The sequence below is a fragment of the Colletotrichum abscissum genome, assembly GCF_030869225.1.
Source record: "Colletotrichum abscissum strain IMI 504890 chromosome Unknown Scaffold_67.1, whole genome shotgun sequence".
Classification (NCBI taxonomy): Eukaryota; Fungi; Ascomycota; class Sordariomycetes; order Glomerellales; family Glomerellaceae; genus Colletotrichum; species Colletotrichum abscissum.
The window spans coordinates 136,303-164,023 of record NW_026850511.1 but is presented as its reverse complement, the minus strand read 5'-3'; the positions used below and the strand labels follow the sequence as shown (position 1 = coordinate 164,023).

Genomic DNA, 27,721 nt, shown 5'->3' with positions numbered 1-27,721 from the left:
ATAAGAGCCGAGCTATAGACAGCGGCCACGGCTGGAGAGTTGGCGTAATTTCCCAAAACGTCCGAGGTTGTTATGCAAGCAAGACAGCCACTCCTTGTCGGCGGCCAGCCCGGAGGATCCACAGAACAACTCATCGAAGGCTCGGTAGAAGCTGACGGCGGATACTGGGGGCTCTTGGAGGCCACCGGCGCGAGACGTTGCATCTTCGCACAGACAAAATTATCAAAGACGGCCTCGTATGTGGTTGCTCTCAGATTCGCACGTCTGATCTAACGGGAGCGTCGTTTGTCCAGATGCTGCTCTACGGCGTACGACGGTCGAGATGGATACCCGCGACCGTTGCCCGACTGAGGAAGACAACGCTAAGTTTCACTAACGCTGTACAACACACAGAGCCTTACGACAGAGTTTTTGACGGACAAGCGATGTGCGTCGTTAGCGCCACGTCAATATTTACGGCGGGCAGACTGTCGCCAACGGATTCGCTCAACAAGCTTTAACAGCACACGGCCTTCTTCCTAGCGACGAATGATGGATGGCGGGTGCCACTTTACGCGTGTACAAGCTGTGCCGGATGGCGGTCCCCGGGCGTCAAGTCGCGCCCGCAATCTGGATAGCGATGGCGGGAGCTGGCGACCGTCTTAGGCGAGGGTATTATGGGTTCTATCAAGGACATCCATGGTTTTAGGAGCTATAGCGGGTGACCATTATATGGATGAACGACTCTCCACCAACAACACGAATAGAGCAGCAAAGGCCAGAGGCATTAACGTGACGCGTGTTATTGCCGCCAAGTCGCCGTAAGTTGCTGAATGATTGGTCTTTTCTTCACTGATTCTTGGTCACAGGAGCAAGAAGTTCCTTTTCCCGTTTACACTGGTGTTCAGCCGGCTTTCAGCCTGACCCATGGCTGTCAAACCTGAGTCTTTTTTGGCCATGATCCACATCAGCTCATCGTGGTAGTATAGGTGCTTAGAGGGGCAACTTTGTGCGCACACTAGAGCAGACGATGGAGCGAATCACAGGCTGCGGGCGGCGAGGTGGGCGCGGCTCGCAAACAGGCGCGTCAATGAATGACAACCCGGGTTGAATGTGAAGGGAAAGAGGAGGAACAACCAGTCCCGTAGTCAGACGTGTTGGATCGCCAGCCCCGGTGAACCCTCTTGGCGCAACAGCCAAACCGGAGTTGTCTCTACGGAATACAGCAGGCAAACACGTCAAAGGGGAAACCAGATTCAGGTTGCGACACCCAGAAGGATTGGTTGAGTAAGCGGACAAGTCACGGCAGGCAGAACAGAAAGTCACGTCGAAGCAAATCGACTAGAGCCGAGCTCACACTTGGTTTCGTCCTGGAATGACCAGTTCTGGACAAGTCTCACGTCTCATACAAGAGCCCAAACGCCATCATCTGTGCGGCGTATTTGAATTCGAGGCCATCTTGATTTGATTTCCGTCAAAGCTAAAGTATTGGCAGAGTCTCAAAGAAGACAGTTTTCAAGAAACAACAGTAGATGGGGATGAACCTCACGGACAGCGCCGCACATGTCTGATTTGGGACCAAGCAGGGCTTGTCACAGCTGATTGACGGCCTTCACAAATGAAGTATAGGTGCAAACGAAAGCGAACGGGGTTAGAATGAAGCCGGAGAGCAGCTGACAGTTGCTGCTGCTGTAGGCGTGGCGTGGCAGGCGCAGGGCCAGCTGGCCATGTATGGAAGCAAATGGAACGAGGCGGGCATCCAGATGCTAGGCAGATCGATCTTAGACGGGGTGACAGGCGACGGATCACTAAAGTTCAAGGCGCTACGGATCTATGTGGGAGGAACAGTTATCTGGTGATGCAGAAGATATTGCTGCACGAAGATGCATAGCATCATTCTCGAGCACCTCCAAACTGGCATCCCTCTCATCAGGACACTGCACGGGACGAGACGGCATATCGTCGTTTGTTTGTGTTCCTCACGGCAACACGATCGACTGCCTTTGGCAGCTGGCAAGATTATCGAGAGAAGGCCTGGCAGGCCATCGACATACGAAAGGCGCGGAGAAAGCAAAAGATGCGAGAGGCAGGCCGTCCCGGCGGGGATGAGGGCAACAGTGACAGACTCGGAAAGAGAGGGACTGCGGTCAACGGTCAACCCAGTCGAGGGGCTGAAGCGAGACAAGGGTGTGTCGTTCTGCGACAGATCTGAGACAGCTTCTGCCCCTGCTCAACCCCTGGCACAGCCCCCGCGTCCCCGGTGGACTTGCAGTAGCCTGGACCCAAATGCAGCGAGTCACGACCACGAGTCAGCGGCGATGGGTGGGATTCCGACACGCTGTACAAGATAGTAGTGTCCCACTATCAGAAGCCGAACAACTTTTCCGTATGGCGTACCGTGGTTCTGTTTCTACTGCGATGTGTCACTGTCAACGCCTGGACATGGCCAATGATCCGCGGAATGGAGAGGACGCTACGCTACGGTACGCGATAGGATGAGAACGAGGCGAGAGTCGGACGAGATCAAAGACACGGCAACAACTGGCCAAAAGTCTGAAGATGAAAAAGCGGCCTAGAAGGCCCAGTGGGAGCATATCGGAGGACAAGACGGGATCGAGACCGGAGAACGTTGAGAGTGTTCGGCACCGAATAGGACGCAAAGTTTGGCCCGTCGATTTCAGAGATGGATCGCATGAGAGAATGATGAACTTCCATCATGATAATCCGCATCATCCATCCGTTCGTAACTTTCAGACTCAAGAAAGTATGGATGGTTGGAGCAATAGGCACGTATGAGCTATGGACGAACAACTCCAGTACGGGCAGAATACCTCACGGATATTCGCAGGTAAACGTGCCAACACTGCAGTCTGCAAGGCACGCCGCACCGTACGCTACAGCACAACACCACACACACACACACACACACACACACACACACACACACACACTGGTGCATCCATCATCGAGTCTGACGAGGCACGAGGCACGCGGCACGACGCACAAGAAGCAGAGAGGCAGAGAGAGGGGACGAGCCCAATGGGTACGTACTGTCGTCAGGAACGGAACAACGGGACAGGAAGAAACCAAGGCCAAGACCAACCAACCCACACACCCGCAGGCTGCAGCAGTGCAGCACCCCTCCCACACCCCCCCTCGACCGCCCCCTGCAGATGCTTACCTCAGCGACAAATCATATTGCGCCGCCGGGCAGCTCAAAGTCAACTTCAAACGTGCTTGCTCCGTGCCACCACCAGCAACGGCAGCAACAGCACCACCACCCTCGCCCTCACCATCATTACCACCACCCTCACCATCACCACCACGATGTCTGCCGACCAACAATGTCAACGATGTTGACGACGTCCCAGCTCCATCATGGCGCACTCATATACCCTCCTTAATTGTTGATTACGGGCACGCCTACCTATGATCTCGTTCCCCCCTTTTCGAAATGCGTCTTTGGTCTGGTAATATCCGCGTGGTCTGGTCTCTCTCTCTCTCTGTCTCTTATGAATCCTAGGCACAAGAAGGTTTCTGTGCGGCAACGTGTCGTCCTTTTCGGAGACGCGATGCCTGTCGCGTGGACACTCTCTCTGTTCGGCTCGTGCTCACAGTCACTGCTGCTGCTCAGCAACTGCGGTTGACTCCTCTCACTCGACCATGTCCAAAACATTTGAACCCACTCGCTATCCTAGGCAGACAGCCAAAAGATTCCATTTCTTCGATGGATCGCCTCAGGATACCAACAAATGGACTGGCCTGGAAACTGCAACTGGAACTGGAACTGGAGCTGCGACTGGAACTTCTTCGTCTGACCCCCTCATCCACATGGTCCCGAGGCTCCCTCCTCTCGGCAACCCTCCGCTCCTGAATCCCCTGCAGCCCTTCCGGAACGCAGCCAGACAGATATCTGGATAGACAGACAGACGAAATATGGAGAGACGAACAAACCGTCATCCACTCGCCGCAACCTTTCGCGCATTTTCTCCGATCTCCAGCCGTGTGTGCTCTGCATGCTGCAGCTAGTCAAGCTAGCTTAGCTCAAGCTCAGCTAGCTAAATCAAGCTGTGACTGAAGGCAATCTCTCCTTCTCCGCAGCCGCCGCGGCCTCCGTCGCCGAGCCATCAGCCTATCTGTAAACTGACATTTCTCTATGTACGCATCGACCCAGGAGCACATACCTGCATCTGTGCTGCTTTATGCCTGCCGCTCCTGTTCTCGCCATTGGCACAACGGCCGAACAAGAAAAGTGAAGCCCGAGAGCGGATCTGCTGGAAAGGATAGGATGCCAGGTTCATCATGTGGGGAACCAGGGATTTGACAAAACAGGAACAGGTGTCATCCCTGTACCGCACTCGCTGCCAAAACAAGAGCCCGACGTCAGGATTCTCTTGCTTCTCCTGCCAAACACTCTCGTTCATGATCTTCCTACCCGAGCTTGATTGGCCCCAGGTACTCATGGGTAAAATCTCAGGTTTCCACACCAGTCACTCTGCAGTCTCTGCCCGAGGCCCCTCCCCATGGCCCCCATGCCCCATTGGCCTGGGACGGGATGAGGGACTGGGCCTTGTACCGCGGCGGATTTACCTTGCAGACGTGCCGTACTCGGCCTACTGACACTCCAGACCAAGTCGTATCGTATCATTCCGATACTGGACTGAGGTTCGTCCGTGAACCCTGCCTTTTCCTTGGTTTCCGCTGCGAAAGGTTGGAACGCAACGCAAAACTCGTCCGCTAAAAGAGACGAGAGAAGAAGGGTAGAGTTACGGACAGGGGGTGGACAAGAGAGTACCTTACTGTCCAGTGTCACCTGTGGTCACTGGAAACTCCCAAGGAGGGAAACCAACAACGATGACTGAGGTGAGGTGAGGCCCGCTCCAGATCAGGCCCAGTCCAGGTGGTTTCGGCTCCGCTCCCACTTCTCAGTAATCATACATTCAGCAAGTTCAACGTACCGGCCGCCGGCTGCAAGCCACTAGCAGTAGCCGTGATCCATTCCGCTGCCTCACTTTCTTCCTCCCCGATGCTCCCCTTCTAGGCTCTGCCCTCTGCCCCTCGGCCCCTGGGGCCATGTCGCCACATGTGGGTGTATGGGTTGAGACAAGCCACCTCCTCGGGAACTATTTCCTTCGGATCGCTAGGGTCCTCGCCAATTCTCAGCCCTGAATAACTGATGGCCCTAGTCGGAGACCACCGAAAGTGCCCTTCTAGCTCATACGTCAAGTGCGGTTATCGTCGATACAGGGCGATCTAGTGGATGGCCTTTGGTCCAAGTTTGGTCCTGTATTTCGTCACGACGAATTTCTCTGCTACAAATCCACAGCTGCACCGCCGCCGTGGGCTGCACAATATGGCGAGGGGACGGGGAGGTGAGGGGGGGCTAAAAGGTCTAGAAGGGGGAGGGGGTCTTGACAAGGTCTTGCAGGTGTATCCGTATGGAAGTGAATGGGTGGATGGGTGGATGGAGAACCAGGCCAGACTCGAGAGTAAGTGAGAAAGGAAGTATTCCATGGCCCATGGTTTGGTGCAAGTGAACCTCCTCCATACGTTATGGCAATTGTCTTTCCTACCGTCTACCCTCTTCTTTTCCGTCCCATCACTACTCTCTTCCTGACTGGCTAGTCTTGCCATGTTCATGGGCTATTCCTTACACTTTTTACTCCCACTCTCCATATCTCTCTTTTTCTCTCTCTGTCTGGGTTTCTCTCGGCCTTTCTGTCCGTCCTTTTTTTTTTTTTTTTTTTTGTCCTCCACCCCCCTCCGACTCTCAGTCCCTCGGACTCTCCACACCACCATCAGCCCTCCTCCCCTCTGCTTCCTTCATCATACTCTCTATCCGGACCTCTCTCTGCCTCTTCCTCAACTATATTTCCCATCACGCTCTCATCGCGGACCCGAGTTCGTGCCATATACATAGTTTATGAGCATACATCCATCATCTGGGTACAGCCCTGTCGGCGTGTTTGATCCTTGTCCCCGTCTTCCAAAAGCAGTCGGGAGTAGGCCGCTCCCTGGTTCATCGGCATCTTACTCCCACACATCCACATCGACGAACAGATGTTACCTTGTCCACCACCATAAGAACCCCCCTGCAACTCTTGCCCTCTCGCTGAGCCAGGCCAAGCAGATTCTCGCACACCTGCCTCTGGCCCCAAGTTCACAGACAGGAAGAGGTTTGTATCAGGGAAATCCGGCTTAGCTCCAACCGACGTTCCGAACCTGACCGTGCTGACTTATTGGTCCGTTCATGGATGATGCTTCTTTTTCTACACTACTTCTTTTATACCTCCAGGATCCGTCTGCACCGCCCCTCGACCTGTCTTCTTTTTTGCTCTCCTTTCGCGTCCCACTTACCAAGGCCTCACTGCCCTTGATTCTCTGCTAGTCACTCCTTTTTTCAAGCCTTGTAACCTATAATACTTTTTTTTCCTTTTTCGAGGGGGCTGCCTCTTCGCATCTATAATACCTACTCTCCGGGAGCTGGCTCTCTTCATCCCGCCAGGAACCAGGACGGCCAGCTGCGCGCTCCAACACTCACACACACACACACCTTCAGCCATCAAAGCACCAAACGAGGTTGCCGATTATTGCAAACTCATCACGCTCCTTTACTACCTTTGAGGATCGTACGCATACATACATACAACATAAATACAGAGTACCCAACACAAAGACTCTTATTACAAAAGATCCTCAATCGCGCTGTCTAGCTGAGGACGGGAATCCCTACCGCCTCCATCTATACACCACCCACTAGCCTCATCGCGAGGACCCGCTGTCCTTAACGCTCATCATCGTCCTCCCATCCTCGAGGGAAAGAGACCGGAAAGGGACCAAGAGAAAGCAGAAAGAGAAAGGAGCCAAGAAGGGAAAGGAAAAATCTACGCGTCCCCTGGCCCCAGCAAACATAACCACTCACGTCGCCGTCCATTACTCGTCCAGTCCGGAGATTATTTGTCTCTCTCCGCTCAGGTTGGCCACTGCGCCAGATTCTTCCAAGTAAGTTCCTGGAAGCCCTTCTCTGTCGGCCTGCCGGATCGCGCTCGTCGATACGTGGGCAGTGTGGATCCCCCTCACCCCCCGACTGCCGTCAGATACAACTGCCACCCTTGATGTCCCTCGTCCGAGGATCAATGCTAACAACCCACCGTCCCCGTTCAGCATCAACCCGATAATTGATTAACCGCACGCTCCCTTGTTCCTGTATAAGCACCATGGACTCTGGTCAGGCACAGCTGTAGGCCCCATCCCGTCCCTGCAGCTTCCGGCATACATGACTTACAAGTACATTTTAGTCGGCAACAAATACACACACCTTCCTTCACCTTCAACCCTAACAACAAGTTCAGAAGAGACGTCCCGCATCGTACATCGACCATCATCAACATGAACGGTAATGATATGCCCATCAAACAAGAGGGCGTGGGAGCACCCGCCGGTGTATGGACAACCCCAACGTCTCAAGGCATGAGGCCTAGACCTGCGACCATCCACGAAGGCTTCTCTTACAGCATGGGCGATGACTACGGCGCCCTCCCATCGTGGGATTCTTCGCCACTGCCGATGCAGCAGACTCCGAGCGATGCCATGTCCCGCCCGGTATCAGTCCATCAACAAGACTTCTATCCCGTCACCACCATGGAGAACAGTGAGTGAACCTCATCCGAGGTTAACCCTTTTGCTAATCATTTCCACCAGACTGGCAACAAAAGCCATGCGAAGACACTTTTGAGTTCCATGGATTGGACACGGAGATGATTGGCCAGGCATACACCACCGATGAAGCCATTCCTGTGCTTGATCTGAGGTACCAGCAACAGGACAACGAACCGTTCAACTTTGACTGCGGCCCCAACCCGCGACGCATGTCTGGCTCATCTTTCACCATGTCCACGTCCGGTGCCCTTTCAGACATGCCTTCGTACGAAGACTTCTCAGCTGCACTGTCAGAGGCGCCATCATTCAGTTCAGACTACCCACCGCCGTCTAACCGCAATTCATTGATGTCGTCGACTCAATTGTCGCCGGTTGCGTCTCCTCGGATGACTCCCCAGAGCCGATCTGAACTTGTCAGGACTCAAAGCCGCGGTCGTGCTTCCCCTTCGCCTCGCCCAGGCATGCGATCTGCTCCCTACAGCGTTGAGCGTGGAACGACAAAGAGGTGGTCGACGGGATCGTACGGAACTCAGCAGAACAGACGTCAGACACCGTTCGTGTTTCATCAGGGGCACGATGCATTTGGTGCCCACCAGCGCATGTCTTCAAGACACTCATCGCCGACGATCCAGCACCAGCAGGTCCCATTGAACTTCACCAATCTTCAAGCCGCCCAGCAGCATCCCTTCATGATGGCCGCCCCGCCGCAGTACCAGAGAAACAGCATGAACAGTATGCTTCTGCCATCGCAATTGCCCTCCAATGGCTTCCACCCCGACGCTCACCACTTCGAGGCCCCGCCGCCGCTTCTGTCTCATGGCCTCTTCCGCATGCTCCAGAGCAACGCCGATCCTCACTCGCTTCACAGCCACTACACGGATCTGTCCGACCCGCCCGACTTGTACGCTTCACTTCACGAGGAGCAGATCCCACCGCCTCCCGAGGACATGAACCCGTCTGACCCCGATCTTGTCCCCCACGAGCAAGAGTTGCGGTTCGAGGGTGACCTTTACACACCCAGATGGGTGAGAGGTCACGGTAACAAGCGTGAAGGATGGTGTGGAATCTGCAAGCCGGGTCGCTGGCTTGTACTGAAGAACTCGGCCTTCTGGTACGACAAGTCGTTCACCCACGGTATCAGCGCCGCCACGGGCAACCCATTCCAAGAGCCTCAAGAAACGCGACGAATGGACGGGAACCCGGATGTGTGGGAAGGTTTGTGCGGCAGCTGCAACGATTGGATTGCGCTTGTCAGCAGCAAGAAGAAGGGTACCACATGGTTCAGGCATGCGTACAAGGTATGTGGCACGGCATCGATCGTGAAGGGTCTTTTATCGTTGCACAGCAGGCTAACATTCATGTAGTGTCACACCCACCCCAAGATCAAGGATGCGCCAAAGCGTCGACGTGAGAGCAATCACAACCGCAACCTCGCAGCATCTCAGATGGCCAAGCCAAAGGTTGAGCCTCAACAGCCACAGCAAGCACCTCCAATGCCGCAGCAGTCTCCAATCACGCCTCAAACTTCGTCGGCATCCGTCACAAGCACGCCTACGCCAGCGCAGATGCAACAGCAGCACCAGCACCAGCATCAGGTTCAACAACACCAACACCTTCAACAGGTGCCGCCGCCCATGCCTCAAATGAACCAAGGGCAGATGATGGGTCAGAACCAAGTCCAGCAGAGGAATGTCATCAATCCTATGGAAGGCATGCCTGGCATGATTTGATGCGGTTCCTTGATCTTGATATGGCAGAGAAATAACACAAACACGACTGATACCACTTTTTTTCTTCCTGTTTTCTCTTTTCCTTTGTCACGCAGACTTACCCCCGCCGCAGCGCGTGCCTGTGGTACACTACCGAAACGTCGTCACGAAAAACAACGAACCTTTTCCTGACCTACCTTTTTATAGACTTGGGCATCACGGGATACCTTTGGAGGATGGGACAAAAATTTTGGGGATGGTACTAAAGGGTGTTGGAATCTTTTTGGACGAGTCAAGAAAAAAACAAAAGAAAAACTCCGAAACTACTTCCCCCGGATGACAGAGAGAGAAAAGGGACAATGTGTCATGACGATTTTCCAAAACAATCTTACTACCTTTTACCTCAGCACCACCACAATATCCATCACTACAACCATCCACGATTTGATCTTTTTCATCTCCTTTTCCTTTCCTTATCTCGAGTTCCGCTTCCTGACCGACGTTTCTGAATTCATTTGAGCACGACCACCCCATGTTTCATGCCCCGAAAGAGGAGGATACCAACTGTTTGGTTTCGCACGTTGGCCTTTCCAGCCACGTGCAAAACACGACACCAGAGTGCAGGATTTTGTTAATGGCCCAGCTTCATCACTCCATCAACAACCAACGGAAGAGACATTGGAGGGGAAATTTGGAGGGGCAAGTTTTGTTCTGTTCAGTTTGTTCGCCTCTTCTTTTCGATTCTCTGATTCTTGTTCAGTCCTTTCTGTTTTTTTGGTTCTTTTTTTTATCTCTATAGTTTTTCTGAACCGCCCCACCATTCCCTTTCCCTTTTTTACACTGCTCTTTCACACCAACTTAATCGTAGATAGCTAAATAGTGAGACCCCCAACGACTGGATCTGCAGTCGTAGTTTTGAATTTTTGAGGAGGACATACCAATGATATCAAGGGGAGGAAAAGGTGGAATAGGGAATAGGAAAAACCATGACTTGGACTAGGGCGAAAAAGGCCGGGACAGGAAGGAAGTGGAGGACAATTTTGTGGCAACGGTCTCGAAGGACTGTTCTGGAGGAAGGGGGATGGGGGCCGAAAATGTGACAAAATTCGTTTGTTATCGTTGGGAAACAAAACCTCGGGGGGGCAAAGCCAGTACTAGTTAGATTTTTTCGTTTAACCTGCGCACAATGAGGAATACACGGTCATTTCAGAATGAGGTCTTTGACTATTAGTGAACTTTGATACAGCATCTCACAGATATCTTCAGACTGCGTACCACGGATCTTGAGTAAGAGTGACATGGTTGTGCGATTTCCGGGCTCTACTGCATCTCCCGAGAGGAACGGGGAAAACTACAGACGAGATGGACGGCCGGTCTCACGGTCTTCCGCCGGCAGTTGGAGGGGACAGAGGAGGAAGGGGTTCCTGATCTGTTCCGTCAAGAGACTCGGGAGTCACGTAGGACCCGAGCATCTCTGTCTCTCGTGTCGAACTGCCATGCCATGACTCCTCGACCCCCGCTTCCTCGTGCCTTGCGCACCTCCCTCTTAGTCAAGAACTCAACGCCCACTAGCACCAACCGCTATCAAAGCCATATCCCGACCGTCGGAATCGCGATGGTGGATGGACGGGGCTCGTGGGAAGACCGAGAAAGATGTGCCGTAGAAACACATGGAAGACAAGATAGGGGACATGGGGAGTCAGTCAGGGGAGTGGAAAACGGCGCGCGGGATGGGTTCAGGGGGTTTGTTTTCTTGGGCATGCGTAGTATAGACTTGTAGACTTGTCGAGCTGGGATGGAGGGGGACTTGAGGACGTGGCATTGCCCAAAGGGGGAAGGACGACGAGCAGCAGACGAGGGAAAGGAGGAGAAGGCCAGGCCGCCGGCGGGAGGTGATTCGACTTTGACGCTGCGCGGGATCCGGGGACAAGGCAGGGGTAAGTGTAAGTTGTGAGGGACCCCCCCGGCCCTCCGACCCCCGATGCCGATGGGTCGAAGATCGGTGGGGTCCTAAGAGGGGCAGGTCGTTTATTCACACATAGCCGGACAGTTGGCACTTTGCAGAAGATGGGCCTGGTCCAGAGCCAAGGATGGGTGAAAGTGCTGCGGTCTTGGGGTTGGGCAAGGCGAGGGCAGTTGGTGCCGCGTTTTGTGAGCGTGTGCTTCCGTGTGGATATCTGTGCATGCTGCGCATGCTTCCCGTACCTACATATCCCGTACCCTGCGTGCGTCTTCTCCTCCCGTGCCTGGTTCGGGAACGCGGTCAACTGCCGATCGAGACTGGTGTGGTGGGGGAGAGACGGACGATGGGTGGTATTCCGTAGGACGACGACGTTTTCTTGGCTCTTTGTTGGGTCCTGCACTACTTGATCTCCCTTTCCCTTCACTGTCTGGATTCTGGAGTGAGGAGTCATAGCCTTCTGGGGGCTTGTAAGAACCGCGAGAAGAAGCCTCAATGCTCGTGGGTTTACCGGGGTGGTGGTGGTGGTGGTATTGCAGGGGAGTTTGGGTACGTGGGCAAAGAAAGCGGGTATGTGTAGGCTACGGATACCATACACACACATTTACTCGCCCACGCACTTATTATGTACATGGGCAGATACGGCAAGTGCTTGTCATCGTCGAGGGACCACGCTACAGTGGACGAAAGATGCCAGGGGTTTCCGGGTTGGGGGCAGGGGGGAGGAAGAAGATCAGACCAGGAACCGGAACCAGACTATACTACGATGTGGTGTTAGGCGCAAAGCTGAACTACAAGGGGAGCCTCCCAAACGGAAACCCGGCGTGTCCGGTGGAGGTGGATGTGGATGATGCTCTTCGCCCCGGAGGAGGAAGCCGGGAGGGGCACTTCGCTTCGATTACCTGTCCGCCATGGGAGGGGGCCAGAGGGCATGAAGTATGACTGCGGGTGGATGCTTTGGACCTTCCTTTTTGCTATGGGCTTGGGACTTTGGAAGGTGGTTCAGCTGGCAGGGGGATAGACACCAGCAGAGCGAGCAACCTATGGATGTTTTGGGCTTGTGGTACGGGTGTTTGTGCGATGGCCGTGGGGGAGAGATATGTTCTGTTATGCCCGTTACAGTGCTGGAAGGGAAACAGAAACGACGTTTCGTCTCTTACACAAACGCTCTGGCACCGCACTTGAGGTGACGGCGGCTACTGTGACAAAACATTGCATAGTTTGGACGGAAAACCCGCGCGGCGATGTGATGTACACACGACTCGACGCATGTTGAATGGATGGGCGCCGTGAATCATGGCTGGCCGATTCGACGGACAACCGGGGGCCACTGATCTTTGGTCTTCGGATATCGGAGAACGGCCGCTCCAGCTTTTCCTTTACCTTTGCAACCTCTGCCTGCCTTCTTCTCCTACTCTGTCGCCCGGAGAGACCCCGGGTTTGACAGTCCGTGTTCTCAGGGATCTTCCAGGAACCTCGGTCTCTAGCAAGAACTTCCTTCTTTTCTTCTGCGGCTAGTGTGATCTCTCCCCCGGGTCCCTGACATGTCTTCGGGTTTTCGCTCGTTCTATGGACCATTTGCGGTTGTTTCGGTTCGGCGGAGCATCCCAGAGAAAGAGTCTCTACATCCCGGAAGAAGATCCATTTAGGCAAAGGGCAGAAGATGAACCAAGGAATTCTGTTGGTTCGTGACGAGTGCGATGGGAAAAGGAGCAGAAAAAAAAACCCCAAAGAACCACCTTCACTGGACCCCCTCCCGGAAAGAGGAGGAATAGGAACCAGAGAACGCAAAGAAGTGTTCCTGAGAGGGCTGCATGCGTATGTGCGTAATCTCCCGGAATTCATGCATCTCGACCGGGAGACCCCGCCATTATTTATATATCCTGTGGGCTGTACCAGGGGGGAGGACTCTGAGGAGGGGCAGCGCGCGCCGCGCACAGGCTTTTCCCATCTATTTTCCCGGCGCTGGGCGAGGGTGAGTGATTGGCGGGCGATCGTGCTTATTCTTTTCTTGCCCTACGAGAGTATCCATATTTACCATATGGGACACACGGCAAAAGCTGCAGAAAGGGGAAAAAGTGACGCAGAGTACTGGGGGGTTTAAGGAAGAAGTGGAGAGAGTTGTATCCGTAGGTTCAGCCGTTGGCCGCCGTCGGCCGGACGAGGTTCCAAGTTTGTGGTAAAGTCCCGGGCCCGGTGAGGGTAGGCAGGTAACTACCGTAGTCCGAGGTCGTATCCGGATTCTCTTTTCTGCACGCAGTGTCGGCTGCGGGAGGGGAAGGGAGAGGAACGGTGGGATGTTGCCGGGAAGAAGGGCAAAAAGGGGGACAAGCTACATGCTGGGGTCATTGACGATTCACGAGGCGGTTTTGGCCTTGACGTCGATGTCGTGCTTCCTGCGTCCATTCCCTCCCCTGCTTCCTAGGTAGACCCAGTGAAGCTTCTCCAGCTATCAGCTTGCGAGGTCTCTAGCGACGCTGCAACTCTCGCATCGCACGATGACCGAGGATTCAAGTAGGGAGAGACTACCTCGGAGCTAGTGATGGACTCTACAACTCCTAGAGTCCTCACAGAGGGAATGGGAACCTAGACGTTCGGTGTTGGCTCGAAAGAAGCCAGACCCAACCAATTACGTTCAACTGCAAGCACTTAAACCCCCTTGCAGCTTGCAGAGACCACGAGCCAATCGTCTATCAGCACGACACCCTTCTCAACCAACTCAGTCCCCAGCCACATCCTTCTCCGTAGCATCCAGGAACACGGTCACAATTGCTGCCGGGAAGTCATCTCATCCAATCGTTTGCTTACGAATATTTCCTCATGTCACGATCTAAGCTGGTCCTCCCCTGAACTCTGATTTAACCTTGATTTGCGAGTTGAGTTCATCGCTAGGGGGGCTGTTTGAACTCTGCTGAGAAGATGCCGCGCTTTTCTTACGTGTTTGTTTATTCTCTTGATTACTCTCCTTCGCGTTGTCGATGAAGCCCCAATAGCGCATACATGCCTTATTGCGCTGAGGCTCTACTTTTTACTTGAACGTTTTGCCAGTGTTTGACTCACTTTAGATTCCTATCATGAGTTTCTACGATGTCGTGATGCCCCAACATCCGATCATGATCTCGATGCAGTCGGTCATTCTGAGCGTCTAAAGACTGATGATTGTTAGTAGGATTCAAGAGATCGATCACGCATTGAGTGCATAGTTCGTGATTCATGCAAGACCCCTCACGTTCACAGAAGAAGAATGATCGCTGACAATGCAGGCCTGTTTAACCTCAACTCTGCGTCCTGACGCTCGTGTCGGCTAAGATACGCTTCCGTCGCGATAGTATGGCCGATGAGAAGGTCTACTTGTTATTGAAACTCCTGGCTGGGCCGAGTTGACGTGGGCCATCAGACCGAATCTATTCAGTGCGGAGTGGTCCAAAATACAAGATCCTGTCGGCTGTGTCGAGGACATGCATCTCTCCGACGCTTACACTGTCATGCTCGGTGATAATGTATCTCCGTATCGCGAGAACGACGTGACCGCGAAGAGGTCCCACATCGCGCTGTTGGGATGGCCGCAAAGGTCGATTGTCAGACCGAATCTATTCAGCGCGGAATAGTGTCGAGTCTGGCCAAGAGGACGCCGCGCAACGCCGAGCCCAGGAGGACGAACTTGTAGATATACCAAGATGCAGATGACAGCTGTTCTGACTTTCGCGAAGGGTCCAGAAAGCACAACAGCTGACCACGACCCAGGCAAAGCTTTCGCTCGACCAGACATTGGCAACTTCGGCCACGTTCGAGCCTTGCATCAACAAAAAAATGATGAATTCTGTTGCCATGGCGCAGTGGGAGGCAAGACCACGGCAATATCGCTCGGAAGTTTGTCCCTCAGCTCAAGAGGAGAGGCATCTTCGTGACGGCCTTGGGCAACCAGAGACAGGAACGATCTTCTGAGGAAAAGGAAGCACAATACGTTATTACCAATTCAGCCCTTGCCGCTCGTACAGAAACCAGCATTGGCTTGGGTTAGACGAGGCGAGTTTTGCTTGCGAAGTCGCATTCAATTGTGAGGAGCTTCATTTTGCCGCACCGGGCCATTGCTAGGCCGTACCTGCGTCTACCCCTCCATCGAGGAGCCTTTCGGGGGAGAGGGTACGAGGCAAGACTGCGTGCTTGCGTAGAACGATTTGCCGACCGAGGCGAAACTAGGTGAGAAACGTGTAGCAGGATTCCTCAACGTGATCTTGGCAACAGCAACCCTGAGACGCTGCAGTTCTGCAGCCGCGACCGTTACGATTGTGAAGCAAGCAATCTCGTGTAAATTCTACGTCGTGCTTTCTCAAACACGTTGACACATTTCTAGGTCAACTGAATATGTACCGCCGGGCTGCGTGTCTGGAAGTTGGCATCTGGGAGAGGGCGGCCGAAACAGAGTGGACAAGAGAGGTCACCGACTTCAAGCGTCGGGTGTGTGAAGTTTGTTGCGGATTGCCATCCAGTTAGGGTACTCTTAAGGGGCTACAATGTAGCCGCCCAGTAGCACATACTTGTTCCGCGATGGCGGCGGTTGTCTTTGGTCATCTACTGAGTTGGCAGAAGAGCCATCAACTCATCATAGAAAGGACCCAAACGTAAGAGAGTTCAGCTACCGAACAGATAGTTCGGAGTTGAGATGGAGACGAGATCGCTACTGGATGTCGATGATTGAGCCACCAAAAAGAAAGTGTCTCAACCCGTCTATCCTCTTGACCCGGGTCCGTTCGGCAGATGCGCACTACATCTTGCAAGTTCCAAACCGTCTGAAACTCTGGACGACGGACGAGGGGAAGCAGGAGCGGGAACGTCTAAAAGAGGCTCGTAGGTCCGAAGCTCAATCGCTCCATCGGATATCGGACGGAAAGCTGCCCGGTTTTGCTCGCGTTGTCTATCCAACCGATCGATCTGGGGAGTTTGAAAGATGAGAAAGATTCGAGGTTTGCCCAGCGAGGTTTCAGGCGTGCAAAGAGGACCAGAAACCTCCCTGCCCCGCCCCTGGCGAGGCGTAACTGAAGCGAGCTGAGGTCCGGCCCCGAAACAGTGGGGCTGTAACCGGAGCGCGGAGGGAACGGCGCAGGTCGGGGAATAGTGTGGGCATCATCATCGTGACGGTCCACGGCTCGCCAAAGTTTTGTAGGTGAGACGAGGGGCGGATAATTGGTGATACGGCGACGTGATCGAGTTCCAGAGGAGCGCCTTTTTCTCGTTCAGCGCACAGATGACATCCTGTAGTCTGGTGCTGATGCAGGCTTGCAGGAGGATATACGAGTACTAGTTTTCAGTAGCGCAGCGCCGCGTTGACTCACCAGTTTTGCCGCTTACATGCCGGGGCCCCAGGAGTTTCTGATGACCTGCCAAACACAAGTTCCGAGACTTCGACCAGTGCTGGTTGCTAGGTTATCTCTGGGGGGGAGGTATCCGTGGGAATGGTTTGGTGGTGGACTGACGTGATGTGCATAACATTGTAAGAAAGATTGGCTCGGTGGAGAGAGAAGGAGGGGAGAATTGTCTTGCTCACAGGGCTGCAGAGACTTTCTGCATTCGAAATTATTTCGTCATGACTGCATCGAGCAACAAGGTTCAGACTCGCCGCTGTGTGGATGGGCATTATTGAATGGTATTTGGCAGCTGTCATATCGGGTTCTACTGCAGTTTGCAGACTTGTTGGCTCGTTTTTTGACAGATGTCGCTCATCCTATCATCGCCTGCCCGCCATACACCTGCAGTAAGACTACAGCGAGACTACAGCCAAGATCGGCATGGCGCTCTGCAAGCTGTGCCTGCTTCCCTGTCCAAAGGAGCGAACGGGAGAGGACTGTCCTGGAGATTCCCTCCTCTCCTTCTCCCTCGCTGGCTAGCCAAGGTTTGTGCCTTGCCGTGTAGCCCCCCCGCCTTACGGTGCAGTCGCGAAAGATATGGCTGGCTTTGGTCAAGTACCTTGCATGGGCTCTCTGCAGACGATCCTTCCTCGCATCGCATTCTACATTTCGCTTCGATGGACAGCCGAGCCCCGTTGCAACCAGCAACCGGCTAACTTGTCTCGGCAATCGCATCAGCAACTGCCATCAGCAACTCTTGGAACAGAGCAGCAAGAATGCGGAAGCAACTTTAATAAGCTATCCTTACAGATAGCTGAGACGTAGGTGGTGACTGTCACCATTCTCAAGGAATGTAGGAATCGAGGTTCGGAGACCGAGCGAGTGAGAGACGGGAAAGACCAGGGAGTATAGCTTACAGGGCTCAGATCGGGGGGGCAAGTCAGGCCAAGATCAGGCCAGGGCAATTCCCATGTGGTTAGACGGATGCTGATTTGCATGCCTTTGCTCCCATTTCCCTCCTCCCCATCCCCGAGACATGCCCATTTCGAGCAGGAACATCCTTGAACCGGCCCTTTCTTCAGCCTCCCTACTCACACAGAGGATGTGGAGGGGGGTTCATCGCATATCTCTCGTCGGCAAAAGTGCACAGAGAGGTACACCGTACATGAGCTGCTCTCCCATCGCCGAAGCAACACAGCAGTGAACGATAGCCACTAACAGTAGTACATTAGCTGTGTTAGCCGCCGCCCGGATCAAACATGAACCCCAGCAGACCACTACACCACCCACCACTGTGCCCGTGCCTGGCAAGCCCGTTCATGCCATCTGATTGCGCCATTCCCTTTAGACGGGGCCTCGAAGGTCGTTGGTTCGCTGTATTCTCTGGCTTGGCTCCCCAGGACGACGACGCTGGTCGAAGCTTGTGTGCCGCCCTCATCCCGTGTTTGCCCACGTTGAAACCCTAGATAGGCGCTGGCGTCTGTCCAAGGAGAAGAGGATCTCGACAACGACACATCTGGTCACCAAGGAAGACAGAGACTGCAGGCAGGGTAAAGAGCCCCCTTTGCAGTTGGTACCGTGGGCTGTTTCAGTTGGCACAAGTTGCGCTCTGGCTCGGCGATCAGAGCCTACAGAGTATCTTAGTCACAACCTCTGCTATCTGTACTTGCCCATCACCAAACGCTACAGCTGTCAGCACAGGTGCCCAAGGACACCCTTCCGGCCTCCTTGTTAAGCCACGTTGGCCTATCTTCTCCTCCATGGCGTTGGCCGAGTTTCCCCCTCATCGGTCAGCTTCTAGCCTGGAAGCCAACGCCGTTAGGGGGCGTCGTGGCGATCTGGTCAGACTGGACTCAACACATGTGGCTTTCCCTTTGGTCTTTGTCTTCTGTGGAAGAGAAGCCAGAGAGAAAGAAACAGAATATCTAGGGTAAGGCACGTGTAGTCAGAGATTGTTTCGTTTATCTAATTGGCCCTATAATCTAATTACGAAATAGCAGAGCACTTAGCAGTCTATCCACCGGGAAGCTCCCAGCGACATGGGCAGTCAGTCGGACGAAGCGCCTGTAACTTTCGCATCTGAGTTTTAATGGTAAATTGTAGGCGAGCAGCGAAGTCTCACCAAGTGCGCTGTGCTCTCCTGGACAGTGCTCCCATCCCGCTATCTTGTCAAGCCTCGCCCAATGAGATATGCTTACTGCTAGGGATACGTACCGTCCCACGACCTTAACTCGAGGTACTTCCTTGCATTTCCACCCCAGGTTGTTCCTCTCTGTGTATTTCTGCATCCCTACGGAGATGAATTAAGGAATAAAAAATAGCCAACTCCAACGAGAAAGAGAGAGAGAGAGAGAGAGAGAGAACAGGCCATCTCTACCTGCCTTGAGGTACCTTGGCTTGCGACTTGCCATCTGCCATCTGCCAACTGCCAATATCTACGTACCTGGTACCTAGCATTGAGGCACAATTGTGCGCCGTCCTGAGGTTACCTTTCCTCACCTGCTTATGCAGTACCTTGCCATTAATTACTGCATCGGCTGCGGCTGCTGCTGCTCTTAGGTACCTTACCTGACCATTTCGTTTCCCAGGTGTTGGTCTTTTGCACACTCTACCTATCCTCTCCCTCCCACAAAGTGAACGATTGGTTCCTGGACGCTCCTTAGCACTTCTTCACCATCTCTCTTCTTCCCCCTTCTTGTGCTGCCTCTTCTGGATTCTGCCTTCTGCTTGAACCAGGAAGCGCCCTTCGCTGCAGACCAGTCTTCGCATCTGCCGTGTTACGATTCTGACGACTAGATATTTCATCTGCTTCTGTAATCACGCTCCCACCGCTCTGCTCTACAGAGAGTCCCGATACGCTTTCTGCGCCGCACCTCACGGACCTCCCTTTTCACAAACTTCCCCTCGACTCCCAACCTCCCCCAGGCTCGAGTTCCTCCGACACCTTACGCATACAATCCTCTTGCTCACGCCAGCTCTTCGCCATTCGGTGTAATCAGTTTTCTCCCCATGAAATTGCCGTCTTGGACCTTCTGTAATGATCAATGATATACGCATCTGACGTCGCCCCCGCCTGATATCTACCTACCTACCTACCTACCTCACATTCACCAACCGACCAATCGACAGCACTCATTCCTCGCTTCCCCCGACCCCCAAGCCGCCGATTGCACCCCTGGTCTTCCTTTGGCTGTCCTCTGAACTCCTCGATATCCTCAGACTTGCACAATTCCGTTTGTTAGGGTGGTTCATGTCATGTTCAAGTTAGGGTTGTGTGAACTACAGTAGAATTGCTATGAGTGGGGATCAGCTGGCGTCCAGGCAAGAATTCTACCAAACCCGCCCCGTTCACGTTCGTCTTTCTGTTTCTGCCTCTCGACCAGGTCGCAAAGATTGGCAGGCCGGACAATCTATCAAAACGCCATTTTGCTAACCAGAAACTCTGACTACAGCTTTGGAAACCCAAACGCTCAGCCGCCCACCCCCAAACAGACTCCCACCTCCGCCGTTTTCCCGAGCCCCGTTTTCGAAACTCCCAAGCAGTCCCAGGGTCACTTTGACGACGCTGGCGGTTGGACGCCTCGCTTTGCAGAGGAATACTCCGTCTTCAACACAACCCCAGGTAACCTTCGAGGCTCTCCGGGGTCCTTTCCCGACTTTGCCACAGGTGCTACTACCTTCCCTGCTTCGGCAAGCCTCAAGAGGCCTCTGTCCGCCGAGAGCCTCGCTGCTCAGATAGCAACACATGCCAACCACTTCTCTCCCAACACGAACCTACCTCTACCCCCGGTCACCGCAGCTCGACGACTGCCCTCTTCTCCCAGGCCCCCGATCGAGCAAGCAGACTTTTCCAGCCAGGAAGGCGGTTCGGCCAGCCCAGAGCAGGCGTCACAAGACAACATCGTAAAAAGTTCACAAGGCAGGGAGAGCGTGGTGGATCTGAACGGGCAAACGGCAACCCCTCCCCCATCTTCCCACAAGGGTGGCCGGAAGCTTGCTCCTAAGCTACAGGACGACAACATGCAGAATGACCATGGCTACGGCCAGCCTGACTTTTCTGGAAACCCACAACATCCCAACATGGCGGCCTTTGTGACTGCTACCGATATGTTCGGATATCCCATGTCGGCTCCGGCCAACGCTTCTGCAAGCTTCTGGGATCCGAGTGCCGACATGTCGGGCATGGAAATCGACTTCTCCTTTGGTCCTAATGTCTTTCAAACTTCGGGACATCGCCATATGCCTTCCTTTGATGCCTCGCAAATGTTTCAAGAGCCTGCTACCCTGCCGCCGTCAGGTAGCCAAGAGACTGCCCAACCCATCAAACGGACACGGCCCCTGGCTCCCAAACCTGTCATGAACAATGTCCAGTCCAGCTCGGCAGACATCTCCATGGTTACAAACTCGTTCTCAACCTCCATGGAGGACCCCTTCGGTATTATGAGTCCCGGCGGAGTCGATCCTGGTGTCCTATTCGGTCGACCGCTATCTGCAAACATGGGTGCAAACATCCCCGTCACACAAGGCTCAGCACAGTTTGCCCTTGCAGCGGCTGCAGAATCACAATCGAGAGCGCCTATGCACGGCGATATTCGCCGCTCCCTCAGTACCAAGGAGCTGGGTCAAGGAAGGCTATCCGGTCATGCTTCTATCAATTCCCCGGTCAAAATGAATGGGCGGCTCAATGGACTGCAACGAAGTGCCAGTGAAAATCGTGGAAGACGCGGACTCGCAAAGCCGTCATTGCCTAAGCTCGCTCCAGCCATACAGCCGAGGCCTCAGGTGGCTAATGGTCCCGTAGCTGGCCCAAGTAGGCCACCGAGCCGCCCGTCTGGCAGGATATCGCCCCTGAAACAGCAGCACTCTCGCCTCTCGAGCTTGACGTCGATACCCGAGTCGGCTCCTCCGAGACCTCGCACAGCTGTGAAGTTCACGATTGATTCGAGAGGCAGGGCGCGGGCCGAGACCACTATGGTGATGGATGAGCCGCGACTTGAGGAGGTACGAAGACTACCGGTGACACGGGAAATGCCGCGCAGGGAGAAGAGCTGGGAATCCGAGGATGACGACTCTTCGACAGACGACGAACCAATCATCATTCCCAGCCGAAATACTTCGTTCGCATTACCAGATCCCCGTCGACCGTCGTCGGCTTCCATGTTCCATTCGTCTCGAAGGAGCGTTAGTGAACATAGCTCGAGCAGCTTGGGGGCGTCGGTTTCGCAGCACGAGGCTGAGAGCGAGGCGGAGACCGTGATGAACGAGGCACAGGGAAAGGGGGGGGACGCAGCAAGCGAGCTACGGAAGCTCGTTGAGAGCCGCCAAAAGCGTGGCCATCAGGCACCTGGCAGTCAACGATCACAGCGATTTGCGTCGGGCAGTTTTCAAGATCACCTCGGGGGTATGATGTCACCGACGGGTTTCACGGAGGCCAGCCTACCCTCGCCGACGAAGGCGACGTACAACGTTCGATGCGTCTGCAGGAACAGCACGAATAGACAGGGAGAGTACATGGTCCAATGGTATGATGCCGTCCCCAGCCTGCCTCGTAAAGATGGCCGACTATCACCTATGATGATTCAGCAATGCTAACATTCCACAAGTGAGTCCTGCGAAATGTGGCTCCATGGGTCGTGTATCAACATATCCAAGCGGACACTTCCATCTGTGTACATATGTGCCTTCTGTTCAAACACACCCAACATGCGAGGCGGTCGACTCCGGGGTAATGGCCCGACGCTGGGACCGCCCGGGGCGAGCCCGCTAGCCCGCAAATCATTCAGGTAATACGTGAGTGCATTTTGGAGCACAACGATAATGACCGGCCCCGAAAAGTCGATGACGGCACGTGAGGAAAAGAAAAGGTTTAGAAAGAGAAACGGGGCAATCCGTCATCAGGTCATCTTGGATTATTGATGAGTATATATAATTTCCGAGTACATACCTTGCGGCTTAATTATGAATAACAAACGAGAGGATGCTAAGAAAAGAGAGTGCTGAAGATATCGTGAGATGACTGGAATTATGCAGAGTGACCAAGGAAGCGAGCTGAAGGCGGGTGTACCAATCTTCGGAGTTATCAGCAAAGGTCTAGCTGGACCTCGCCGGTAGCTCTGACACCAAGGAGACTGGCGATGCTATCATTGCTGAGCTGACCAAAGTTCTCAAGGCACCAGTGAGAGCGTGAGTAACTCGTATTATGGTTGGTTTACAGTTTCCACAGCACGATCTGAGAGGACCTTTCAACACGCTAATGCAATCTTCCCTGTTGAATTTGCGACAGCTTTAAACAATCTGCATTGGAAAGAAGAGTGCTATGCCGACGTGACTTCTGCCGTGCCGCGACTTTCCTACCTTTTTAAGCTTGCAAGTGCTTAACCTCAACTTCCTCGAAGAGACCCTCAACAGAAGGAAGTATTGATGTGCGTGTATCCGTACGCCTGGAGCACAAGTCAGCCGGCCATCCCGTGAGGGTCCAAACAATTGGAGGTTCATCTCACCTTTTTCCATCCAGGGATTGTGAGGTAGGCTGTACCATTTCAAACGTCAGCGCGCTCATACGCCTTTACACGTCCTCGCAAGATTTTCTACATCAAAGACTGGGAGGGGAGGTAAATATAGAGAAGAAGAGGAAGAAACTCACCACACTCCATATACCCATCCCCATTCCTGCCCCCGCAGGCCCTGGCAGCCCACTCGACGGCATCAACCCACTCCTGCACGACACACGGGTTCCCGCCGTCCCTCCCGTTGCCCACGTCCCCGCTTCCGGCATACGAACACATGTACGCCACCGCATCGCCCCAGTGGCTATAGATTTTCTCGCGGTAGCCGAGGCGTTTGCCGTTGAGGGCGGCGCACTGCGCTGCAAAGGCGTTGCGGGCGCCGTTGGGGTTGGAGTTGAAGGCGGCGGTGGTGATCCAGGGGCTGTCGGAGCAGAGGGGTTTGGTGTCGGAGGGCCAGGATGTTGCGTCGCGGCGGGGGAGGTGTGGTGTAAGTTGTGGTGTGGCTTGGGAGAATGGGGAGAGTTTATCTTCTACGGCGTGGATGTCGGGGATGGCGGAGACTCGGGTGTGGAGTTCTTCGCCTTCTGGGGTGAGGGTTACGATGTAGGTTCCTTGTTGGGAGCCTGGGGGCACGAGGGTTGAGAGGACTGGTCCGGCTGATGCCATGAGGATGGTTAGGTGGTGGAAGGGCCTGGAAATCATGTTTGCTTGCTATTCGTGTCAAGGTCGGGATCAAGAAGCACGTGGTTGCAAGTACATGATGATGTGAGGGGTCATGGGAACGCTTGGAGGGAGGCTTTACTTATACTTCATGTGTCAGAGGTCCGTTATCGAGTTTTGGTGTTTCGTCACATCCGTTCCGTATCTGGCAGTCGCTAGTTCCAAGATCGCGCCGGACCGATCCCGTTGTTTGAGTTGCGGATGTTCCCTACCATCATGGCGGTGGCCAATCATAATAGAAGGTAGGATAGTTATACAAAGCGATGATTGAAACGAAGTGCTCACACGTACCATATCTAGTCACGAGGTTAGACTCGAGGAACCCGATCGAAGATGCAGCCCAGCACCGGTGACCATCGGATGAGCGAGTGCCACAGGTAGAACGAAGAAAACGAACCATTTCTCGTTGTACATTAATCAGCTGTGTCACTTCCTTCTTATAACCAAGAATGTAGGATGTGTCTCTTTGGTCTATTGCTTTCCTTCCCACCGTGTCCCTTATGTCGTAATTGCAAAACGCCCCTTCCCCCATCTATCATCATCCCCTTTTCACCATACAGGCGACCGTCGTCGGTGACATGTTCAACATGGAGATCAAGTCCTCGTGCTCGTGATCGTAGACCAGAGCGTTGCACCTGATGTTGAACTTGTTCTGCATCGAGTCGTCCACGATGATGGTCTCCTCATCCTCACCGTCTTTGCCGCTAGATCTCACCGAGATGTGCCACTCTGATGGGTCGCGGTGCCGCGGTAGTAGCTTCACCGCGTGGAAGTTTGTCTGTTGTAGTGAAGATACCTGGACAAGCACCTCGCGGTCCCAGGCCTGACTGTCTGTTACTTCACGGCCCTAGAGAGAAGTTTGTGGTGTTAAATCATGCAATGATGAGATAGAAGCGGTGAAGATGGAAAGGAGCATGAGAGCTTGAGCACAAAACGGACTCCAACTTGGAGTCAGGGGACGAGTAATGGAATATGAATACCGAGCACATGTGGTCTATAGGGGAGGAATTACATTTGATGACGTTGGTGAAGAACCGCCACAGTCTGATTTCGACCTCGAACGAGCTTCACTTTGCAGACGGCGAGTACCTCGCCCTGAAGGGTTCATCCTCCAGTCTTCTGAATGCACGACATCGACCGTCTGGAAGTAAATCTTCATCTTTACGAAGCGAGTCGGCGGACGAACGGGGATATCGCGGAGCTTTTGTGGATTATTTGCTGAAAAAGGATACACACACAGGATGTTGGATCACAACTTCGTCAGGGGCTCTCTCCGGGACAGACGGCGGCTTTAAGTCCCCACAACAAGCTTCATCCCGCCGGAGGTGGGTAAGTCCCGTTGGGTCGACAGATCCTCGACGCTGCCCGTCTATCGGTACCGGCTTGCGGGGTCCCAAGCGGCGAGGCGTCGTTCTGCAGCCCCGGCGCGCCATCCTTTAGGTCTTACCGTCTTTAGCTGAAGGATTGCCTTTGAATGGCGGTGGACCGTGGGCCGTGTGCCGTGGATAGGATACCCCACTTGCCTCGGTCTGAACCGCGGCAAGGAATTATGGTACGAAACTCGGCCGTACAAGGGGACGTTGCTTGATGAATTCGTCCGTACGGGATCCCGCATTCTCGCTACGCATCGCAGACTGGGCCACCCGGATGGATGGTTGGACCGAAGGACCCGCCGATTTGTAGATCTAGAACGTCAAAACCGCGTTCTGGAGAATGCGCCGTTTGAGGAACACTACGTAATGACTTACATTGAGAGAGCTGCTAGCTGTGGATCGCTGACATACATTCAACTCAGACTTTGATGCGACTGTGAACACTTGCTTTTCATAATGTTGAACGTCTCTTAAGCTGTCGAAGCTGCGGAAAACATATCCCGCCGTGACCTGTCAAATGGTAAGAGACACTGCTGTAGGTATGCGTCGACACATCTTCACCCACTTGCAGCCGGTGGGGTGGTGAGACGAACATGACCAATTGGCAAACAATCGCCTCTTGCGAGGGACCTTCTCCAACTCAGGGCCTCGGTAGTGTACCCTCCAATGTTTGTATAAGTAAAGGTTGAGTGTATCCAATCGGCAATGGATTTCCAGTAATCGGTAGGTCAGATCAACATTTCGGAAACTTCAATCACGCAAACCATTCATACACCGACGCGATGTCTCAGGCCCTCCCTCTTCAGAACAAAGGCATCTTCCGCAACTTGCCAACTTTCCCATCGGATATCACAGACTTGACTGCCCTCATCACTGGCGCCAATGGCATCAGCGGGTTCCACACCCTCAGGGTCCTCCTCGACGCACCGCAGCGATGGAAGAAGGTCTGGATAGTGTCGAGAAGCCCCCTCTCGGAGAAGATGATGAGCTTCTTCTCCGCCGAGCAGCAGGCACGCATCGAACACATCTCGCTCGACTTTCTGGCGGACGCGGACGTCATCGCGCGGGGTCTAAAGGAGCGTCAAGTCACGGCGGACTACGTCTTTTTCTACTCCTACCTTCAACCCAAACCTGAGCCCGGCGCCGCGGCTTGGTCCAACGCCGAAGCTCTCGTCAAAGTCAATTGTATGTTTTCCACACAAGCGCTTTTCCCCGCTCGAGGAGAAAGACCACTCTGGTTAACACTCTCGGCCAGCCGCCTTGCTCCAAAACTTCCTAGGCGGACTCGAAAAGTCCTCCATCCGCCCCAAACGCATCGTCCTGCAGACCGGCGCCAAGAACTACGGCGGCCACATCGGCCAGGCCATCTCGCCGTTCGTGGAATCAGCGCAGCGCGTCACCAGCGAGCCAAACTTTTACTACCCGCAGGAAGACGCCCTCTTTGACCACTGCGCCAGGACGGGCGCAAAATGGAACGTCTTCCGCCCCTCCTGGATCATCGGCGCCGTGGAGAACGCGCAGATGAATGCGTTTTACGGGCTCGGCGTCTACGCCGCCGTGCAGGCTCACCTCGGCAGGCCGCTCGAGTTCCCCGGCACGATGGCGGCTTGGCTCAGGGACCACGCGCACTCGCATGCGCACCTTACCGGGTACCTGTCCGAGTGGGCTGTTTTGAATGAGCATTGCGGGAATGAGGGGTTTAACTCGAGCGATCAGGGGTCGTTTAGCTATGCGTTGTTCTGGCCCGAGCTTGCGAAGTGGTTTGGGATTTCAGAGGTTGGAAGGCCTGAGTTGGATGAGTCGAAGATGCAGACGATTTCAATGCCTGGCAAGCCGCCTATCGGGTACGTGCCTCTCTGATTCGTTGTGAGGATGACGACCTTGGCTGACTTTTTATCTGTGTCTAGTTTCGGCCCCCGTGCAAGCTTGAAGTTTTCCTGGTCCTTTGTCGCCTGGGCCAAGGAGTCCGAGAACCACGAAGCCTGGAAGGAGATTATGAAGAAGCACAACCTGCTCAATGACCCGTTCGAGGACCCCGAGGGCCAGTTCATGTTCACGGACGTCGCTGTGGTGCCAGATGCCTACGGCCGCCTTAGCCCGAACAAGGCCCGCGTGATGGGTTGGAACGGATTCGTTGACACGGCGGAGGGCATCTTTGCGACGTACCTCGAGTTTGGCAAGCTTGGTATGCTGCCGCCGATGGCTGTGGAAGAAGCTCGACCGTTGATCTAAGAGAGGGTGGGGGGGAGCTGTCGATTGTGACGCAGCTCGAGGGGTATATTAGTGTGCGAAGCAGAAAAAAGGATGGAGTGAGTTGATGAGCACGGAAAAGTTTCAATTGGTACTATTTAGTGTGGGAATGGTATTCATGAATGCTTGCTTTTTGTTAACTTCGCTATGGGGAAACGGTCACAGAATGTTGAATCTGATAAGACACCCCCAACGGTCTTCGAACATATTGGAGAAATCT

General features: G+C 54.0%; 9 protein-coding genes across 9 annotated transcripts; 6 read left to right on the top strand and 3 right to left on the bottom strand.

The window, feature by feature from the left end:
- Positions 1–2,084: 2,084 nt before the first annotated feature.
- CABS01_15483 (uncharacterized protein) lies at positions 2,085–2,330 on the top strand (the record flags this gene model as incomplete). Its single annotated transcript, XM_060548818.1, has 1 exon — positions 2,085–2,330. One exon carries the CDS (start codon positions 2,085–2,087, stop codon positions 2,328–2,330), a length of 246 nt encoding a protein of 81 aa, XP_060391808.1.
- Positions 2,331–2,538: 208 nt separating this feature from the next.
- Positions 2,539–3,412, top strand: CABS01_15482 (uncharacterized protein; the record flags this gene model as incomplete). Its single annotated transcript, XM_060548817.1, has 2 exons — positions 2,539–2,769; positions 2,828–3,412. 2 exons carry the CDS (start codon positions 2,539–2,541, stop codon positions 3,410–3,412), a joined length of 816 nt encoding a protein of 271 aa, XP_060391807.1.
- A 3,784-nt stretch (positions 3,413–7,196) lies between these two features.
- Positions 7,197–9,368, top strand: CABS01_15481 (uncharacterized protein; the record flags this gene model as incomplete). The annotated part of the gene is made up of 4 exons (XM_060548816.1): positions 7,197–7,219; positions 7,278–7,630; positions 7,681–8,936; positions 9,003–9,368. 4 exons carry the CDS (start codon positions 7,197–7,199, stop codon positions 9,366–9,368), a joined length of 1,998 nt encoding a protein of 665 aa, XP_060391806.1.
- A 6,111-nt stretch (positions 9,369–15,479) lies between these two features.
- On the top strand, positions 15,480–16,259 carry CABS01_15480 (uncharacterized protein; the record flags this gene model as incomplete). Its single annotated transcript, XM_060548815.1, has 3 exons — positions 15,480–15,615; positions 15,662–15,765; positions 15,828–16,259. Coding segments are annotated over 3 exons (672 nt in total), but the record flags the coding sequence as incomplete, so codon positions are not given.
- A 2,375-nt stretch (positions 16,260–18,634) lies between these two features.
- Positions 18,635–18,940, bottom strand: CABS01_15479 (uncharacterized protein; the record flags this gene model as incomplete). The annotated part of the gene is made up of 1 exon (XM_060548814.1): positions 18,635–18,940. The coding sequence occupies one exon, from the start codon at positions 18,938–18,940 to the stop codon at positions 18,635–18,637; it is 306 nt and encodes a 101-aa protein (XP_060391804.1).
- Positions 18,941–19,907: 967 nt separating this feature from the next.
- CABS01_15478 (PHD-finger domain-containing protein) lies at positions 19,908–22,244 on the top strand (the record flags this gene model as incomplete). Its single annotated transcript, XM_060548813.1, has 2 exons — positions 19,908–19,915; positions 20,105–22,244. The coding sequence occupies 2 exons, from the start codon at positions 19,908–19,910 to the stop codon at positions 22,242–22,244; spliced, it is 2,148 nt and encodes a 715-aa protein (XP_060391803.1).
- Positions 22,245–23,053: 809 nt separating this feature from the next.
- CABS01_15477 (uncharacterized protein) lies at positions 23,054–23,860 on the bottom strand (the record flags this gene model as incomplete). The annotated part of the gene is made up of 3 exons (XM_060548812.1): positions 23,054–23,092; positions 23,153–23,181; positions 23,296–23,860. The coding sequence occupies 3 exons, from the start codon at positions 23,858–23,860 to the stop codon at positions 23,054–23,056; spliced, it is 633 nt and encodes a 210-aa protein (XP_060391802.1).
- Positions 23,861–24,416: 556 nt separating this feature from the next.
- CABS01_15476 (uncharacterized protein) lies at positions 24,417–25,037 on the bottom strand (the record flags this gene model as incomplete). Its single annotated transcript, XM_060548811.1, has 2 exons — positions 24,417–24,725; positions 24,891–25,037. 2 exons carry the CDS (start codon positions 25,035–25,037, stop codon positions 24,417–24,419), a joined length of 456 nt encoding a protein of 151 aa, XP_060391801.1.
- A 996-nt stretch (positions 25,038–26,033) lies between these two features.
- Positions 26,034–27,483, top strand: CABS01_15475 (NAD dependent epimerase/dehydratase; the record flags this gene model as incomplete). Its single annotated transcript, XM_060548810.1, has 3 exons — positions 26,034–26,436; positions 26,507–27,095; positions 27,159–27,483. 3 exons carry the CDS (start codon positions 26,034–26,036, stop codon positions 27,481–27,483), a joined length of 1,317 nt encoding a protein of 438 aa, XP_060391800.1.
- Between the last annotated feature and the right edge of the window lie 238 nt (positions 27,484–27,721).